At 40.0% G+C, this 18,832-nt stretch overlaps 1 protein-coding gene across 2 annotated transcripts; it reads left to right on the top strand.

The window, feature by feature from the left end:
• Positions 1-1,236: 1,236 nt before the first annotated feature.
• C1QTNF3 (C1q and TNF related 3) lies at positions 1,237-18,832 on the top strand. Of its 2 annotated transcripts, none has more exons than XM_039842709.1 (6): positions 1,237-1,715; positions 6,919-7,030; positions 8,330-8,484; positions 11,693-11,822; positions 14,723-14,822; positions 16,975-18,832. In XM_039842709.1, the coding sequence occupies exons 1-6, from the start codon at positions 1,416-1,418 to the stop codon at positions 17,132-17,134; spliced, it is 957 nt and encodes a 318-aa protein (XP_039698643.1). In that variant the 5' UTR covers positions 1,237-1,415; the 3' UTR covers positions 17,135-18,832. The 2 variants fall into 2 exon arrangements, with proteins under 2 accessions (XP_039698643.1, XP_039698644.1); XM_039842710.1 differs by having other exon boundaries at positions 1,270-1,496.

Here is an 18,832-nt window from a genome sequence, read left to right on the forward strand (position 1 = left end):
TCCATGAACTGGAGAGCTTTTATTTTACAAAATCTCTCTCTCACTCTCTAACTCCATTCCCAGCACCAAATTCTTTCAATGTGTAAATGTGGGCTCTGGAGGCAGCTGTTCTAACAATTGCAGGAGTGACGCAACTTGCTTCAGGAGATGGCTTTGGTCCTCAGGCCCTTTTGCTGAGTGCGAGGGGCAGCTGAGGGCAGTCTTCTTGCCTCTTCCTTCTCTCCAGCTGTTCTGCTGCATCATCAACACGCCTGGCTTCTCCGGGCTTTGGCTTTCTCACAGTGCTCCCCTTGTCCACTTAGCTTCAGACACTTGCGATCCACCCACCCCTTTCAGTCCCAGAGTCTCTTCAGTCTTCCTGGGGGAGGGCCAGTGAATTTATATCATGTGAGTGAATGAGTAATATTAAATGAAATGATATGTAAATAGAAGCAATTGTTAATGACGAACCTGTATAAATTCTCTTAATTTATTATCGCAAAGACATTAGGAATGTCCATTTGCTCTTTGGCTGAATTCATGAAAAGTCTAGCGAGCAAAATAAAGGAAATGAGAATTCTCTCCATCCTGAACTACTCAGAGCAGCCTGTTTGGTCTGTCAGTTTCCATTTCTTCAATTTCAATCAAGACTATGTCAGAAGGAAGAGTAGCCGGAGACAAATAACATTCTTTTAACGGGAAACAGGACATTGTATCTTTGTCTGGTGATCGGCGACTTGGTTAACTTCATTTAAACTTTGGCTTTTGAAAACTCAAGGGACAAGGAAATAAAACGGAGGACTGGGAAATGTGTTTGCTAAACCCAGAGACTCTGTACCTGAATCCAGCTCAGTGTTCTGGAGTCACCCAGCTGCCTCCCGCTGCTGGCGTTTGGAAGGGGAAATGAGTTCCGTTAAGCTGGGCACAGGGGGAAATGCTGACTGCGCAGGGGGAGCTCCCACGATTGCCATTGCAGACAGAATTGTTGCAGTTAAGCTCAGATTTCCTGGCAAGCCCCAGGGTCAGTTTTTCCAAAAGACATCTTAGACCACAGAGGCACCGCCTTTCCATATCTAATCACAAAAGCAAACGCTTGGACACACGCTCCCTGTTTCCAGCTGGTTGCATATGTTTTCTTCACACTTTGACAAAAAACATGCCAAGGTGTGACATTTATGAACCCCACCAACTGGGAGCTGTGCACACAGATCCGTTGTGCCTGTGATGTGGGAAAGTGATGAATGGGCTGTTCTGCATGGGGAGGAGGACTGCTTTCCCTCTGGCATGCCTGCAGCCTTATTTATTACACACCAAAGTATAAAAACCACCCGGCTGGCTGCAGCTCTGTCTCTAGCTCTGGCATTCGCCCGAGGAGACCACGGCGCCTGGAGCCCCAGCCATCTTCTCCAGGACGCTCTGTGGCTCCGTTGAGAATCATGCTGGGGCAGCTCGTCTGTTGGCACCTGCTGGCTTTATTTTTCCTCCCATTTTGCCTGTGTCAAGATGAATACATGGAGGTGAGCGGAAGAGCTAATAAAGTGGTGGCGAGAATAGTGCAAAGCCACCAGCAGACTGGCCATAGCGGCTCCAGGAGGGAGAAAGTGAGAGAGCGGAGCCATCCTAAAACTGGGACTGTGGATAATAACACTTCTACAGACCTAAAATCCCTGAGACCAGATGAGCTACCACACCCCGAGGTAGATGACCTAGCCCAGATCACCCCATTCTGGGGCCAGGTACTTAGAATTCTCTTCTAAGGATTACTGTGCAAGCTTCATGAGTTTTGTTGTTCTTGCTCTCTTCTGCTATGATTCTGGGGATGAATGCTTTTGAGAAGTTTGCTGAGCTGCTTGTGGGTCTCTTTCTGGGTTGCTCTGGGATACAGAGGGGACTGCGGATCTCGGTTGGAAGACCAGCAGAGGTAGCGTGGATGTGCTGGGGTAAAGAGAGGCTGCAGCACCGTCCTTGCCTTTCTTCTGGGGGTGCAGAAAGGCGTGCTGACCTTTGCCGATAGAAGAATGGCTGGAGAGAATCATCTGCTGATCATAAGAGAATTAAACTTTCTTAATCCTTCCCAGCAGGGAGAAGCTGCCCATTGAGTTTTTCACTTTGACTTGCAGTTTACTGTGACAGTTTGTGCCAGGCTTGTTGATTTGATTTATAGCATTCTAGGTTGCTAAGTTTCTATGCTCAGCCTGTTTAAAAACCGACCAAAGAGTTCAAACAAAACAAAACGAAAAGACTATGTCTTTAAAATGCAAAGCTTTTTATATGACTTAATGCCTGCTAATCACCGAGGACTTGATTTATTTCTCAGAGTATAAGCTTAGCAATAAGGAAACATCTTTAACTCTTTTAGGGCACTATGGGAGTGTGTTAAGGTTTCAGTGTAGTGAATGGCAAACTAGTGAAACTCAATGTAATTTAAAACATTAAGAACAGGAAGAAAGTCTTTTTAATGTCTTCATGTAAAAAATTATTTTAGAATTTTTTAGTCGAGGTATACTTGACATAATGTTATATTAGTTTAAGGCGTGTAACATAAGGCAGAAAGAGATTTTGGTTTACCTTCTAGATATCAAGCATGCTGAAATCAGATGGTGGGGCAAGGAGAGTTACTTTGAAGTATATAATCTTTGAACAAATAGGTTTACTGCAAGAACTGACTGCTTCAGTGCATTAAATAGGCCCCGAAAAAGCAACTGCAGTTGATACCTAACCCCTCGAACCACAGATGGGAGTTTGGGTTGAGGCCGGTCATCTGATCAGACCAAGATCTCACACAGAAGCCACAGTAGATCTGGGACTGACCTTGAATTTCTGATTCTTCCACATACTGCAGTTGCCCAAACTGTCCTGTGGGCCTGTGTTAAGAAAAAATTGTTTCTCTAAGGAGCCACAGAAGAAACGATAACCTTTAAAGGCACACTCTTTTTTTTTAAAACCACTTTCAGAGATTGTCTTTTCGTTTGACAATCTTTTGGCTAAAGGGTAATGGATGCTAATTTCTGTTTTCCATAGTGGTGAAGATGTTTTCATTTTTGTCCAAGCCCTGATCTGGACTTTCCTTTTCAATAGATGAGATCTTTGCTGGATCCTTCCTGGTTATGACAGTGTGAACCCCCAAAGGCAGCAGAAGACAGATATAGACTGTCATTGGTCATTATTTCTTGGCAACTAACACCTAGCAGGCCACTGAAATTCCAAATTAATTTCTATTCCACTCCACCTTCTAGTCCCCCTAAGCATCAGATGAGGGGGGCAAGAAGTTACTTTCTGGCTGTTTTTTAAGCCGAGAGGGGCTTTTAAACTCCTCCAGGTTCCTGAAATATTTCCAAACGAACCCCCAACAGGAGATTTAGATACTCAGATTTAGTCCTTGGTATTCGAGAGCAGCGGTCCCCAGCCTTTTTGGCAACAGGGACAAGTGCTCCTATGAGAATCTAATGCCTTTGAGGTGGAGCCAAGACAGTGATGCTAGCGCTGGGGAGCGGCTGCAAATGCAGATGGAGCTTCGCCTGCTGGCCTGCTGCTCACCTTTTGCTCTGCGGCTTGGTTCCTAACAGGCCACAGACCAGTACTGGTCCACGGCCCGGGGGTCGGGGAGCCCTGTTCCAGAGGCTTTCAAAGCAACTCGTCCGCCAGTGGATATGGAGACCGCGTCGAATTTTAGAGTGGACTGTGTTCTTCCTTCTTTCCTCACTTCCCCTACTTTTCTTCTTTTATTTTAATTCTCCTTTGCCTCACTTATTCTCTCACCAATCATATCCTGTGCTTCTACTACGCGCCGAGCTTTAGGATGGGTATAAATATGACCGGGTTCTTATCTCTGAACAGTTCCGAAATTGCAACGGGGCTATTTAAATACCGTGTCACAAAGTCAATCCACAGAAGGCAGTTAGGGAAAAAGTGTCAGAGTGGTGGCGACCGCTAAGCTGGATCTGAAAGACGAGACAAAATGATGACTATCCATGGAAGAAATAAACTAATATGTGCCACAGCAAAGAGACTTGAGAGAGCCCGTGAGGAGTGCGTGTGCCTGAGGCTCCTGAGGTGTGGGAGGAAGACGTGGGATGATTTTGGGGCCAGGCTGGAGAATTCCGTTGTCTGGTTAGATCTTACTTTGCCAGCAAAAATGTTGCTTATTTACTTACAGCAGGGCAGTGAGGTGGTCAACTCTGTGCTCTTGGATGACTCTGCCACAGGCTTTGTGATGGATTAGAGTGTGTGCAGAGACAGTGGCAAGCAGACCGGGGCTCTCTCTGCCTGGCATTTTCTTCTCTGCAGCTCTTCATCATTCGCCTTTAAGAATCTCTCCCTCTTTCCACTTCCCTTCTGGGGGAAAGTGACTTCCTTCTTCCTTAGCTTAAACAAGGAGAGAGGGAATGTTTCCCAGAAGTTACTTACTGGGAGTAGAGCTCAATTCTGAGTAGCTGCTCCTAGGCCTCCATCTCTAAAATGGATGGTACTTGTCTTAGAGTCACCTTCCTCATCTCGTGTCACTCGTTTGCATGTCCTCGGTGTTCAAATTTGACTTAACTTTGGAAAAGGGGCTGATAAACTTAAGAGGGTGGTATACGGTAACTATCTAATATGTATTCTCCCTTACCTAGGAGAAAACTTCTCAATTAAGACATCTTGCCAACTCATTCTAAGACTGTACCAAAGGCTCACTAACTTTGTCCCACTTGACTGAACTTTGAAAGACAAGGCCAGTGGAGGAACATGTGAAATGTTGCATAGCGGTTCTCCGAAGGTGCCCGACTAGTAGTAACCAGAGCTCTCTCCCTGTCTTGGTGGCAGCTCTAGGCTCTGGAAGTGCCCCAGGTAGCACGGACATGCACCTCGTCCCAGTTAGCTCCGATACTGAGCAACCCCATCTCCTCATGCCTAGATGCCAGACTTTAAAACAAAATCTTTCGAAGTCATCATCTGAGGCTTTGGCAAAGGCTTTAGTATCTTTGCATCTTAGAGCTGGAAAGGAAATTCATGACCATCTTGCCCAATCCTCTAATTTAGTAGACAAAAAAAAAAAAAGATGTCTGGGGAAAAATGAGTTCACTAGAGTCACGCAGGACTGAGATGGGAATTCAGATTCCTGTTCAGTCATCTTTCTAACATTCTTAACATCTCAGTATTTCAATTCTATTCTTAAACAAATGATTCTCTCCTCTCGCCGCCCCTCCCTCCGGCACCCTCGCCCTTTCTTCTCTAAAATCCATTTTTAGAAGAGTCCCAGATTTCTTGGAACTTAAAGAGCTGTATTTCACATTAACAAAATCGCAGCAGGAAATGATGGAATACTTACTTCTCAGATTGCATCTTTGGATTAGAAAGTTGGGCGGTGCTGTGGTGTCTGACTTTCCAAGTGTCTGGAAGCCCTTGTCTCAAACCGATTACTTCACTGATTTTCTTCTCCTCTACTAGTTTCAGTTTCAAAAAAGGTTTCCGTAGATTTTCACGTCTGTACACGCTTGAGTCTGGTGGGCTGAAGACTAGACCAAGAGCTAGCTCCCAATCATTAACTCCTGATCACTCAAGCCTTGAGCTTTCAGCTGCTTCAGGAGAATGCCCGGACTGCAGACACTGTTCTGTATTTTCCCCAAATAGCTTGGTGGAAATCTTTAGGGAAAAGGAATGAGAGAGTGAGGAAAAAATCCAAGCCCATTTTTGATTAACAAAAAAGTAAAGTCTAAATGTACAGCAATGTGAAGCTCCGATCTACTTTTCTGCTTGGATTTCTAATAATGGAGAAAACGGGAACTTTCTATTTTTCTTCCTTTCTTCCACTCTCTCTCCCTTTCTCCCCCTCTCTCTCTTCTTTCCTTCTTCCCTCTCTCTTTTCCTTTTTTAAATGAATCCCTTAGCAACAACATGCTGTTTTCAAGAAACTGTTGAATTACAATCGGTGTCTAGGAAAGTTTCCACAAGTATTTTGTATGACAGAATTAAAAGGCAAGTTGCCAAATTAGATGAGACTCCAAATTTGATGAGCAACTCCGACTCTTCTTCCAGTCACCTTCAACCAGCTCTCTAGCTTCCCGAAGTGAAAGCACAAATTTTAGAAATTTATCTTTGAATAAATGAGCATTTAACTCATGTCATATATGAATTCATTTAGTACCTTTTAAGTATTCATTAAATATGGTTCAAACGATACGATAATTTAAATTTTGAAGTGGAATATAAAATAGAAAATCATGTTAAATACTTTTTCATAGGAAGTCAAAATCGTTTCTAGAGAAACAACTTCTCTGATGTACCACCGTGGATCTTAATGTTTATCAACTGCAGTTTAATATTTTAAAAATATTTTTGAGTGGCTTCTCAAAGGAAACCCAACTTAAAATGAGATAATTAACAAAAGTTCTTGAACTAATACTTCATTTGTTTAATTTCCTAAGATAATTTGAGGGTGTCATGGCTGTTTGAAAAGGTAATATTACCATTCAGAATTTCTAAGAACTCTTAACCCAATATTATGAATTATAGATAGTCTTAATATCTTTATTTGAAGTTGGTAATTCTTATCATTTGAGGACCATCTACTCAATCTAGTTACATGTGAGGATTCTGGCAGCTGGGGATGAGGGGATGCGTCTAGGTCCACTTTCGGAGGTTCTTCTTCTGTTGCCATCAGTAGCAGCAGCAGAATACTTCTCAGGAATACTGCCCCCACCCCCACCCCACTCACGCTCCTTCCCCAAAAGCATGTTCTTCTACTGACTCTCTTGTTTCCTTTTCCTTTTGATCTTCAGTTCACCTTAGCTACTCTCTGACTCTTTTGCCATTGCCATCCCCACCCCGCACCATCTTTACTGATGTTGCTATGGGTTGTTTAGAGTTCAATTTACCTAGGGAAGAGGCCAGAGGAAATTCAAAAGTCTTAGTTACTCACAAATACCTTTCTCTGAAGCTTATCTCTGTATCTTTTTAAAGTCTCCACCAACCGGAGGACTGCCCCCAGACTGCAGCAAGTGTTGTCATGGAGATTATAGCTTCAGAGGTTACCAAGGGCCACCTGGACCTCCCGGCCCCCCTGGCATTCCAGGTAAGGATGAGGGAGATGCACTTTTGCCAGTCTAATTACAGACTGTGCCAAAATATGAGCCAGGGTGAACCTAACCATTTTGAGATCACTTGTGTGTCATCCAAAGCGTACGCGTGGAAAATCCAAAAGAGAATTGCGTTGACTGGGCTTATAGAGACAGTTTAGGTGGAACACTATAAACCATATAAAATTGATTATCTATACCACACAAAGGATCTTACAGGCATTAGTCACCCTGGGACACCAGATTCACAGGCTGGGAGTCTGTTCACAAGCATGAGTGTGGAACTACCTGATTTTAGCGGTCTAAACTCTTCTCAAGTGACAGAGCAGGCTGACCTTGCCTAAATAGTTCCTGTTAGGAACAGTTTTGTCATTAGCACATTAATCTGTCAACACAGTCAAAGTTCATTTATTTGGAAGGATTGCAAGCCAGATATGAGTACCCGACCAAAGGTAGCAGGCAAAAATTAATAGCAAAAGTCCTGAAATTCAACAATTAAACAAATACAAGGTATAGAAATTGTCTCTTAGTAGCAAAATAAAGAGTCAAAATCATTATCTAAGTCATGCTTTCAAAATTATTATAATTTTTTTTATCAGTGATTTTACTTTTTCCACGGTTATGAAAGTGGTACAGGTCCTTTGTAAAAGAACTTGAAAAAGACAGAAATTATATAGAATGACACAAAAATCACTCATGTTCTATCCATTCAGGAGAAAAGAACACTGTAAACATTGTTCAGTAATTTGTTCTAGTCTTTTTTCCCTTTGGATATTATATATACACACACGTATAGTATTCCGGATATTATATATACACACATGTAGTATCATATTATCCCTATTGATTTATAACCTTTTTATCTAAAACATAAATATTATTCAATGGTATTAAATATTTTTCTTTAGCATTCTTTTTGTGACTATAAAACATCGTTTACTGGGTTGAACCATTTTTTACTTAGTACATCCAATTTTGGTGGACATTTAGGTGGTTTCTAATCTTTGCTATTGTAAATGATGCTTTGATAATCAGTCTTCTACATGTTTTTCATCCAGGTCTTGCTTTATAGGAAAAAGAGGCTTTGGAGCCTTAAGAGTATCTAAGGTTGTTTTCAGTGTCCCATTTAAAAGAGATCCCATTTGATGATGCCTCCACGGTTGTATTTGGGCTTGTTTCAAATGGACCCCCTTTACAATTGAGTTTGTACATGTTTGAAGAAAGGAGATGTGTGCAAATGGACGGGGAGTATGAGTGACTGGGTTTTCTCACGTGATGATGTCTGGTTGTTTAAGGAAACCATGGGAACAATGGCAATAATGGAGCCACTGGCCATGAAGGGGCCAAAGGTGAAAAAGGAGACAAAGGTGACTTGGGACCACGAGGGGAGCGGGGGCAGCATGGCCCCAAAGGAGAGAAGGGCTACCCGGGGATTCCACCAGAACTGCAGGTAAAATGTCCTCAACACATCTCCAGGTGACTTCTAGATTGTCCTGATCATCAATCAGGGTCCGCGAGTCAGAAGGCGTGAGCGCTTCCTCAAGTGCTCACCAATGCTGAGTAAAGCTGAATCTCAGTTTGTTCATCTGGAGCACAGGATGTTTGTGTGAGGTCTGAGCTGTTCGGAGTGCTTTGCAATTATCCTTAGGAAGCAGGGAAATTTATGAAGGGTGAAATTTAACTCCTCAATAGATCAAGTACAAGACAATCATGAATATCAGTTCATCTCTCATTTTCCAAAAGAGAAGATATATGAAATAAAAAGGTTCCCGGCAACGCGAATACATAAACTTCTGGATATATAAAATATTATAAGTAGATATTTGACCATTCCAGTTATTTCCTAATTTTATTGCATTTACATACCGCATATAAATCGCATATATGGATTTTAATGTATAAATATTGCTTTCTATCAACTCAGATTTTGTGGCACGATTTTTATCTAAACTTTTCTCATCAGTATCTTTTTTATCATTAGAGACATTTTATTTTGAGTTATCCACCTACAGATTTCCAGATCAGATTATATTCATTTTAGCTTCAAGTGTATTTAATCCATTTATGAGGCTATAATTGAATATTTTATCCCAAGCTCACGTACTCATTTGTCTATTTTTTATTTTTTAAATGATCTTCAAAATTTTTGATGCCAATAACATGTAAAACTTGAAAATATGAAGTTCTAGGGGGCTGGGAGAATGGGGTGAAGGGTTAAAGAAGTACAAATTAGTAGTGGATAGTTGGTCACAGGGATGGGGAGCATGGCAGTGGAAATGCAATTAGCATTAATATGATGGCTAGGTGAAGGGCCAGGGAAGGGAGGGAGCAATGGGGAGATTGTTTTATGAACTATATAGATGTCTAACCAATGTACTGTATACTTGAAACTAATTTAAATAAATAAATTTTAAAAAATACAATGTGAAGTGTGGTCACCAAGAAAACTACTGGATTACTTTTATTTTTGGCTAATATTTTTTAAATTGATCTTCCAAGGGACTCCTGTGAACAGTGAAAGTTAGCATCTTGTATTAAAGTTGTTTCTAGCTGGTATGTCTTCCTGAAACAGTAACTTGCGGTTAAAATAAATTGAGGAAATGTACAGTAATATGAGAGACTTTTAAAGAACTAGGATATAAAGCAACTCTTGTCCGAAAGATCACTGGGGAAAAACTTTGCCTTTGCATTGGGCATATATAGTCGTCATTTGACCACGGATAAATTCCACCATTTTTCTGGGCATTGCAAACTAAAAGGTCCTGTGTATTACTTTGACGGCTTTTATGGTTTTGTAACTTTTTAAATGAATGCTGTTTAATAATTTTAGCAACCTGGGATCCCTGTGCCAATATAAATTTACAAAGGAAAGGAGACATATTCTCCTTGGCAAGTTAAATTTACCTAATAAAGTGGATGATAGACATTCTCAAAGCTAGAAACTCTAATCCCAAGCCTGTGAATGGTTGTACCTGGGCTAAGGGGCCCTGGAATAGCCTGTTTAATGAAGAACACCTTAAGTAATTATTAAATTTGCTTCATTAACTATTTGACCCTAAAACTACAATATAATCATTTGGGAGTACTATTTTCACCTGTTTTAAAGGAGGTATCACACGGGAGGAAAGACTGGCCTTAGGCAGATTGTAAAGGAGGGTGACTTCTGGGACCCTTCATTTCTATTTTTAAATAACTTCTCTGGTGTCACCTATGGGGACATCCTTCTGCATCCTGTGCCCTCATGCTGTCTTTCTGACTGTCAAGATCCTTTCTATGTTGATTCTCTCAGACCTGCCTTCCCCCCAAGTCTTCCAGAACTTCAAATTATTTGACCTCTCATCTATCTCCCTAAGATTTTTATTCATTGAAAACAGATGATCCGAGCAGGTTAAAGAAATTATAGATCTAATTCACACTCAGTTTCAATGACTCTTTTGGACAGGGGTTTGGCATTGATTTTCAAATGTGACTCTCCAATGGTGGTACAATTCCCATGTGTGGGTTTTTCTCATATCACCAAGCAATTCTCCAACACCAGCTTAGCCGGTGTCCTGCAATTCGACTGAATTCTGACACTACCTGAAGACATCATCGGATCCCACAGGATAAGGGCTTAGTCCTACAAGACTGTCCCTCCCCCTTCAGATGCCAATTACAAGTCCAAGTTGTCACCTGTGCTTCTGACTGTCCAGCTAGAGATGGAAGATTTCAACAATCCCCTCCTTAGGTTTGATTAATATGCCAGAGTGGCTCATAGACTCAGAAAAATATTTTACTTGCTGTATCACTGATTTATTGTAAAAGGTTATAACTCAGGAACATCAAAATAAAAGAGATGCATAGAGCAAGGTATAGGCAGAGGGTGTGGAGCTTCCGTGCCCTCTCTGAGAACATGCGCCACTCTCCCCAAATCTCTTTGTGTTTACCAATCCGGAACCCCTGGAACTCCTTTCTTTTGGGTATTTATGGAGGGTTAATTACATAGTCATGATTGATTAAATCATCAGACTTCGGTGATTGAACTCAATCGCCAACACCTCTTTCCTCTCAGAGGTTGGAAGGTCCGGGTGGGACTGAAACTTTCAACTTTCTAATCACATGATTGGCTCCACTGGCAACCTGCCCCAACTTTAGCTTATCTATGCTGCTTTGCAAAAGTCACTTCTTTAACATAACAAAGATACTGTGATCACTCTTGGGAGGAGATGAAGACTAAATGTATATTTATCACAACTCTTTTGGGGAAAGACTAACACAGGGTAAACGAAAGTAAAAAGTCGTTTGGCTACTGGGCTTCTCAGATCTTTAATATTCTAATGTGCATTTAATAGCTATAAGTGGAAGATTTCACCAAAATAATCCCAATATTATTTGATAATAGAATTTTAATATTTCAGAAAGCATTATAAGGTCTAATGTTCCTTGAAACACATGATCAGAACTGTCGATATATATGATCACTTTAATGGCTACATAGCACAAAAATGTTAGAAATGTTAGAAATTACCATGATTTATTTAATTCATTCTCTATAGATTAATGTTTAATTGACTTCCCACCTTGCTGTTACAAATAATGTTGAAATAAACTTACATGTATAAAAATCTCATTTCTTTAAAATAGATTGCCTATTAATTCACTGTCAACTCCATCCTTAGATTGCATTCATGGCTTCCCTGGCAACTCACTTCAGCAATCAGAACAGCGGGATTATCTTCAGCAGTGTGGAGACCAACATCGGCAACTTCTTTGATGTCATGACTGGTAGATTTGGCGCCCCAGTATCAGGTGAGCTGTAGAGATTAATGAATGACCGAAATAGTCAATCTAGCAATCAGGAAGGAAGGAAGGAAGGAAGGAAGGAAGAAGGAAGAAGGAAGGAAGGAAGGAAGGAAGAAGGAAGGAAGGAAGGAAGGAAGGAAGGAAGGAGGGAGGAGAGGGAGGGAGGGAGGAAAGGATGAAGAGGGAGGGAAAAAAGAAAGGAGAGCACTCAGGGAGTTGAGAACTTTTTCTGATTTCGGTTAAAAAAAGCAGCTCATATATAGATTTCTGTTGGATTTTAAAGTAAATTAATTATAATCTCAAAAGAATTTTAATAATGATGGCCATAGTTACTAAGATTATTATCTCTGATTTGAACTGAATCAAATAATCCCTAAGAGGGCATAGTTACCTCTGAATTTAAAAGCCCTCAGATCATAATTCTCACAGTTTAAATATGTCATAACACTGTCTTATCCTTGCCACTACTCCGAGGAAGAGCTGATCCTTTTTTAAATTAAAAAGAAAAAATTTTTTTGAACACTTCTGTATTCATTTTCCATTGCTGCTATAATAAATTACCACAAACCAAGGAGCTTAAAACAACATGAAACTATTCTCTTACAATTCTGGAGGTCAAGTCCAAAATCAGTCCAACTGGGCGAAACTCTAGTATAGGCAGTGTCAATTCTTCTGGAAGCTCCAGAGGCTTGCCTATTTTCATTTTTAGAGGCTGCCAACATTCCCTGTCTCTTGGCCACATCACTTCAATCTCCGTGTGCATTGTCACATCACCCTCTCCTCTCAGATTCTGACCTCCTTGGCTCTCTTATAGGAACAGTCTTGGGTCCGCCTGAATAATCTAGGATAACCTCTTCATCTCAAGATCCTGAATTTAGTAACACCTGCAAAGTCCCTATTGCCATCTAAGGTAACATTCACAGACGCTGGAGACTTTAGGCCATGAGCATATTTGGGAGTGATGAGACAAAGAAGCCTGATTTCTGTCATTACAGTAACACAAAGACCTGAAAACCATACTGCAAGTGTGTTGTCTCTGGTTTCATTACCTTCCCTTGCAGAAGAAAACCATGTGTGGATATAACATATATTTTCTTTTGTATTTCCAGCTCTAGGAATTTCATTTTTTCACCGTCTGGTTTCTTAGTCTGCTCTTTCTAAAATGCTCCTACAATCTACTTTTTTATAGTAGTCATCATTATTTTTTTTTATGAAAATTAAGATCCTTTCCTGTCATTATGATTCCAGCTGCATCTTCCCGAGGCATTGAAAATTGGTGTGTGTGTGTGTGCATCTAATGAGAGGTTTTGTAAAATGTAAAAAGCTAAACATATATACACTACTTTCTTTGAGTCCTCTAATTTTTATCTGCTTTTACTTTGCATATGTAGACCAGTCTCTAGGCCTATAAATGAACATGACCGACTTTTATATCATTTCCTTTATTTCCAACACATTGAATATGCAAGACTGGCACTAAATGAAGCATAATCATACTTCTTTATTTGGTGCAACTTGACTCAGGCAGATGTATCAACGTGATACCCTTACAGCTTCTATCTTACTTGATTGCACCTTTGGAAGAGCATAAAACTGTGTAGCATTTCTTTTTTAACGTTTCTGGGTTTTTCTCTCACGAGACCTGTTATGGTCTGAATGTTTGTGTCCCCCCAAAATTTATACTTTGAAAATCTAATGCCCAAAGTGATGGGATTAGGAGGTAGGAGGTGGGGCCTTTGAGAGGTGATTAGATCATGATGGTGGAGCCCTTGTGAATGGGATCAGTGTCTTCATAAAAGAGGCCGCACAGGGTTTCCTAGCCGCTCTGCCATGTGAGGGTACAACCAGAAGTCTGTGACTTGGAAGAGGGCATTCATCTGCCCACACTGGCACCGTGGTTTCTGACCTCCAGCCTCTAGAACTAGGAGAAATAAATTTCTGTTGTTTATAAGCTACTCAATATGTGATATTTTGTTATAGAAGGTTGAACAGACCAACACAAGACCATTAGTTTAAAAATATAGCATGGAAATCAATAAGAGTTTGATACTTTACATTCATTCATCTTTTCAAAATGTCCTCTCAAATCCAAGATTATTTGGAATTGAGCTTTTCCTTCCCTTTCCTCTCCCTACTGTTGGATTCTTCTCAATCATCCAGTGAAAGTATGTTTCGCACTGGCATTTAGAATGTATCAGGTAATATTAAGTTGCTTTCAATTAGAAGCTCTAGAATCTTATAAGAAAATTACTATCTTTTAAAATATGTTTGTCTTTTTCAAATAAGAAAGATTCACATTTTTAGGAGCAAGATTATGCTGCAGAGTCAAAGTTGCATCTTTCTTTACATAATTTCATCTACTGACAATAAAGAACATGAGAAATTACCGGAACTATTTATTTAGAAGTGATAAAAATTTATCTGTGCTACTGTACCTTCTTATCCTTGGCTAACATCTGTGACAAGTGTAATGTTATACTTGGCTCATTTTGTTGGGCCACAGAGGGCCGTGTGTTCATCCATGCAGGGCTCTGTACGTTGTCCGTATGAGTCCTGTGGTAGGTGCTGATGATAATCTGTACCTAGGAACAGCATGTGCTTTGTTCTAAGCACTGCATCAGAGGCAAGTGAGATACAGCCAAAATAAGGCAAACTCTTTCTTGCAAAGAGTTTGTAATAGGGACGCGCAGTGTACACATCGAGAAAGTCTCAACAAAATTTAAAGCAGGTTGAAGGTGAGAGCAGATAAAGGGGCACTCGTACAAATAAGGGCCAAGAAGAACTTACATAGCACATAGAATATCAGCAAAAGAAATGTGAGGTCATGTGGCATATCTCCCTGCTACCTCGCAGTCCTCAATGCAAAATGTATTAATATAATGTAAATAAATGCCTACCTTTTTCAGGGGTGTATTTCTTTACCTTCAGCATGATGAAGCACGAGGATGTCGAGGAAGTGTATGTGTACCTCATGCACAATGGCAATACAGTCTTCAGCATGTACAGGTGGGTGGCCTTTTCTAATACAGGTGACATCCATGCCACCATTGTTGGCTCAAAGGATGGCCAATATCAGGGGAGTAGATAGAAATCAACAGAGGCTGACGTGGACCCTGTTATCACCGAGAGCTTCCAAACACCAATGTATGGCCAGATTATAATCACTAATTGAGAAGAAATCAACCCGGTGAACTTAGCGTAAACAGGTTGAGGCCTTGAGCCACTTATTAGCAACACTCCCCATAACTAATCCTTCATATTCTTTTCTTAAAGCATTATTTCTTCTTTCTCAGCCTTTTCTTCCACTTTCCTACTCTCCCGCCCCCTTTGCCTAGGTTTTAGCCCTGTCGATAGTCTCTAGCACCCTTGTGGGCTGGTGGGTTAGAGTTGGGAACAGGTCCCTCTCTTTTGGCTGTGCTGCTGCTCTGATACTTATCCTAGCAGCCTGGCACCACATTTCTTTATTTTAAAAAGAAATATTTTGACATTCTCTGATGGAAGCTTAGAATGTGGGAGACAGACAGAGAACCACCATCTTTCCCCTAATTAAATGGATGGTAAGTTATCTGTGAATGACTTTGTGGCTGTCATCTTCTCCCTGTTATTTCTAATGGCCTGTAAGGATCACCATATGTTTTCCTGGAGCCTGGCCTCCAGTGGGAGCATGTATGTGAAATGAGTTAGGTAGGTGAAGCTGTTGCAACAAAGACACCTAGAATATAGTGACTCGAACACCTGGAACTCTATTACTCTTGACCTGTCCCAACTTGAGGAAGGTATGAGACAAGAAGGGCAAAGGGGGAGATTGCGAAGATGTTGAAAGGAGAGGGAGGAGCTCCGCCCAGTTTTCGAAAACAGTCTGGTGAAAGCCGTTCTGTGTCATGGGGGTGCATGTATCTTTTCGACCTAGTATTTTTATTTTCTTTTATTAAATACCCAGAAGTAGAAATGCTCGATCATATGTTAGTTCTATTTTTAATTTTTTGAGGACTCTCTGTACTGTTTTTCATATTGGCTGTGCCAGTTTACATTCGTACCAATAGTATACAAGTGTCCTCTTTTTTCCCCGTTCTTGACAAATTTTGTTATTTCTTGTCTTTTTGATAATGGCCATTCTAACGTGTGTGAGGTGATATCTCATTGTGGTTTTAATTTTTATTTCCCTGATGATTAATTATGTTGAGCATTTTTTTATATACCTGTTGGCCATCTGTATGTCTTCTTTAGAAAAATGTCCATTCAAATTCTCTGTCTATTTTTTAATTGGATTGGTTTGTTGTTGTTGTTGTTGTTTGCTGTTAAGTTGTATGAATTTTTTAAAATGTATTTTGGATATTAACCCTTTATCAGATGCATAATTTGCAAATATTTTCTCCCATTCAGTAGGTTGCCTTTTCATTTTATTCATGGTTTCCTTTGCTGTGCAGAAACTTTTTAGTTCGATGTAGTCTCATTAGTTTATTTCTGCTTTTGTTGCCTTTGCTTTTGGTGTAAATTCAAATTCATTAGAGTTGAGGGTTCTACATGCTGTATTTTAAAAAAAGACTGATGTCAAGGATCTTACCACCTATTTTCCTCTATGAGTTTTATGGTTTCAGGTGTAGTAAATATATTTTTGGCTTACAGTATTTCAATTTATGGTGGGTTTATTTGGATATAGTTTCATCATAAATCAAGGAGCATCTGTATTTTAGTTTGGGTTATGACAACACCCTCCTTTAGTACCAAACTCCAAATTATTTAGGGTAGACTAAACCACTGTAACATTGGCCCAACATAATGGCTTGAACGTAGTAGAAATTCCTTTTCTTCTCATGGAGCAGTCCAGAGTGGTTGTTCAGGTTGAGGTAGACAAGAGGGAGCTTTCTTCTACATAGTCTACAAGAAGTCTTCAGCCTTCAACATATAACTTCCAAGGTCATTCTTGTCATTGCCATTAGCATCCCACACGATCATAATGAGGAAAGATCAAGGAGAGTTGTATCGGCCAATCCTATAAATGGCACATTATTTCTATTCATATGCCATTTAAAGAGCTTGATCACAGGACCCTACCTAAATGCATGAGAGTCTAGGCATGAAGGGGAGGACAGATTCTGGTAATGAACTGGCTGTCCACTGCAAAGGCTAAATAGTTTGTACCTTTTTTTCTCTCTAGCTATGAAACAAAAGGGAAATCAGATACATCCAGCAACCATGCAGTGCTGAAGCTGGCCAAAGGAGACGAAGTCTGGTTGAGAATGGGCAATGGCGCTCTTCATGGGGACCATCAGCGCTTCTCTACATTTGCGGGCTTCCTGCTCTTTGAAACTAAGTAAATATATGAATAGATCTGATCCGCTTTGGAAAGACTTGTAGCTGAGCTGGTATTGTTATGATCTGAGGCTCATTAGAGTTGAGGGTTCTACATGCTGTATTTTAAAAAAATTTTAATGGTTATATTGCTAATCATGCCACAGGTACAGTAATAATGTGCGATGACTCAGGGGCTCAGAAGAATAAACAAATTTTTCCCAAGTGACCTTGACCAATATACTAAGCACCTTTATCATTCTCTCAGCACCTAAAAGAGAATTCCTTTCTTGATACAGGTTGGGAATAATTGTTCCCATCAGAGAAGTCATTTACCAAGAGTTTTGTGGCTCTATTTTAAATTTAATAACAGCTTTCAGGAACCCTTGAGGTTTGGAGTTCATCATTAAAACTTTTCAGAGAATAGGATGTAGTGATTATGATGGGACCAGGGCAAGAACAGGGACACTTGCCAGGACAAAGGTACCAGAAACATTTGTAAAGCCTAGACTGGGAAGTAACACTTTGATCCAATGGGTCGATATTCATGAATAAAGTATAGACATTTTTTAGTAACTCCAGATAGCTTTTAGATAGCAAAAGCATTCACGATGCCCACAAATAATTGACTGCTTCTTCTTTTTTTTTTTTTTATAAGGATACTGCTATAATTAAATCTTATCTTCAAATAGCTTGTATTTTTGGAAATAGAATATCTCCGGATCCAGAATTGGATTTACCAAACCTGGTTTATCAGGTTGACTCTTTGTCATTGCGTTTCTCAGGTTACAATAGATCTTTGTTCATGCGGACCTGCAGAATCAGCTGAAATGAGTTTAGGTCCACATTATACAGATGTAATCACTTTCTTTTCTCTCAATTTAGAAATTACCCTAATAAACTACACATTGACAAGTCATGTTGAAGGAGCTGTAGACTCAGTTATATACACTCGAACTAACGGATACAAAATATAAGGGCCTTCCACTTAGGAGACATACAATAAAATCTCTTAACCATTTTTTTTAATAAAAATTATATGACTTCTTTGATTACCATATTTAATCAATATTCACACAAGAGCTGTGCCCCTTGACTTTTGCCTATCCCTCCCGCAAAGGATTAAAAGGATTAATCCATTCTCAAAGGATTAAATTAGTCACCAAAATGATATTCACGAGAATGCACCAGATACTATCTGAAGATAGTACCCAAAGATAGTACTGGAAGCATAGAAAATTAATTAGGGCTGCCCTATGAGCTAACTAGTGTGTTTCGTGATCAGTTCAGCCTTTGACCCTTTTCTTTAGATCTGTAAATATTTTAAAACTCTTCCTGAATCCATATGCAATGCTATTTAAAAGTGAATGGATATTACCTATAATGTGCTTGACGGTGAATGTTTTTGTGATTTCGTATAGGTCTCCCCCACCAACTCCCTACCCTGGAACTGTGGGGTCATGGGGTTGAAGTTTACTATTACCAAATGTCATAAATAGTCCGTAAAAATGCATTGCCAATAAATATTGGATGTTGCATGCTGTCCAAGGAATTCCATATCTAAAGAACATACAATACAAGTAAGTACCTAGAGGAAGATATTGGCCTGGCTTTAGATAAAATCGAGCCAAGAAAAACAAAATAACTATTATGTAAAAAATAAATATACCTTTGTTACATATATGGTTTTATAATGTTCTTAATAAAGTCGAATAGTCATACAA

The sequence above is a fragment of the Pteropus medius genome, unplaced genomic scaffold (genome assembly GCF_902729225.1).
Source record: "Pteropus medius unplaced genomic scaffold, Ma_sr-lr_union100, whole genome shotgun sequence".
NCBI lineage: Eukaryota > Metazoa > Chordata > Mammalia > Chiroptera > Pteropodidae > Pteropus > Pteropus medius.

Excerpts from the sequence above, each read along its gene's own strand:
- C1QTNF3 (XM_039842709.1), top strand. The coding sequence starts at position 1,416 with ATGCTGGGGCAGCTCGTCTGTTGGCACCTGCTGGCTTTATTTTTCCTC. Across the intron at positions 8,485-11,692 it reads GGATTCCACCAGAACTGCAG|ATTGCATTCATGGCTTCCCT; the intron begins GTAAAATGTCCT and ends CTCCATCCTTAG. Across the intron at positions 11,823-14,722 it reads ATTTGGCGCCCCAGTATCAG|GGGTGTATTTCTTTACCTTC; the intron begins GTGAGCTGTAGA and ends TACCTTTTTCAG.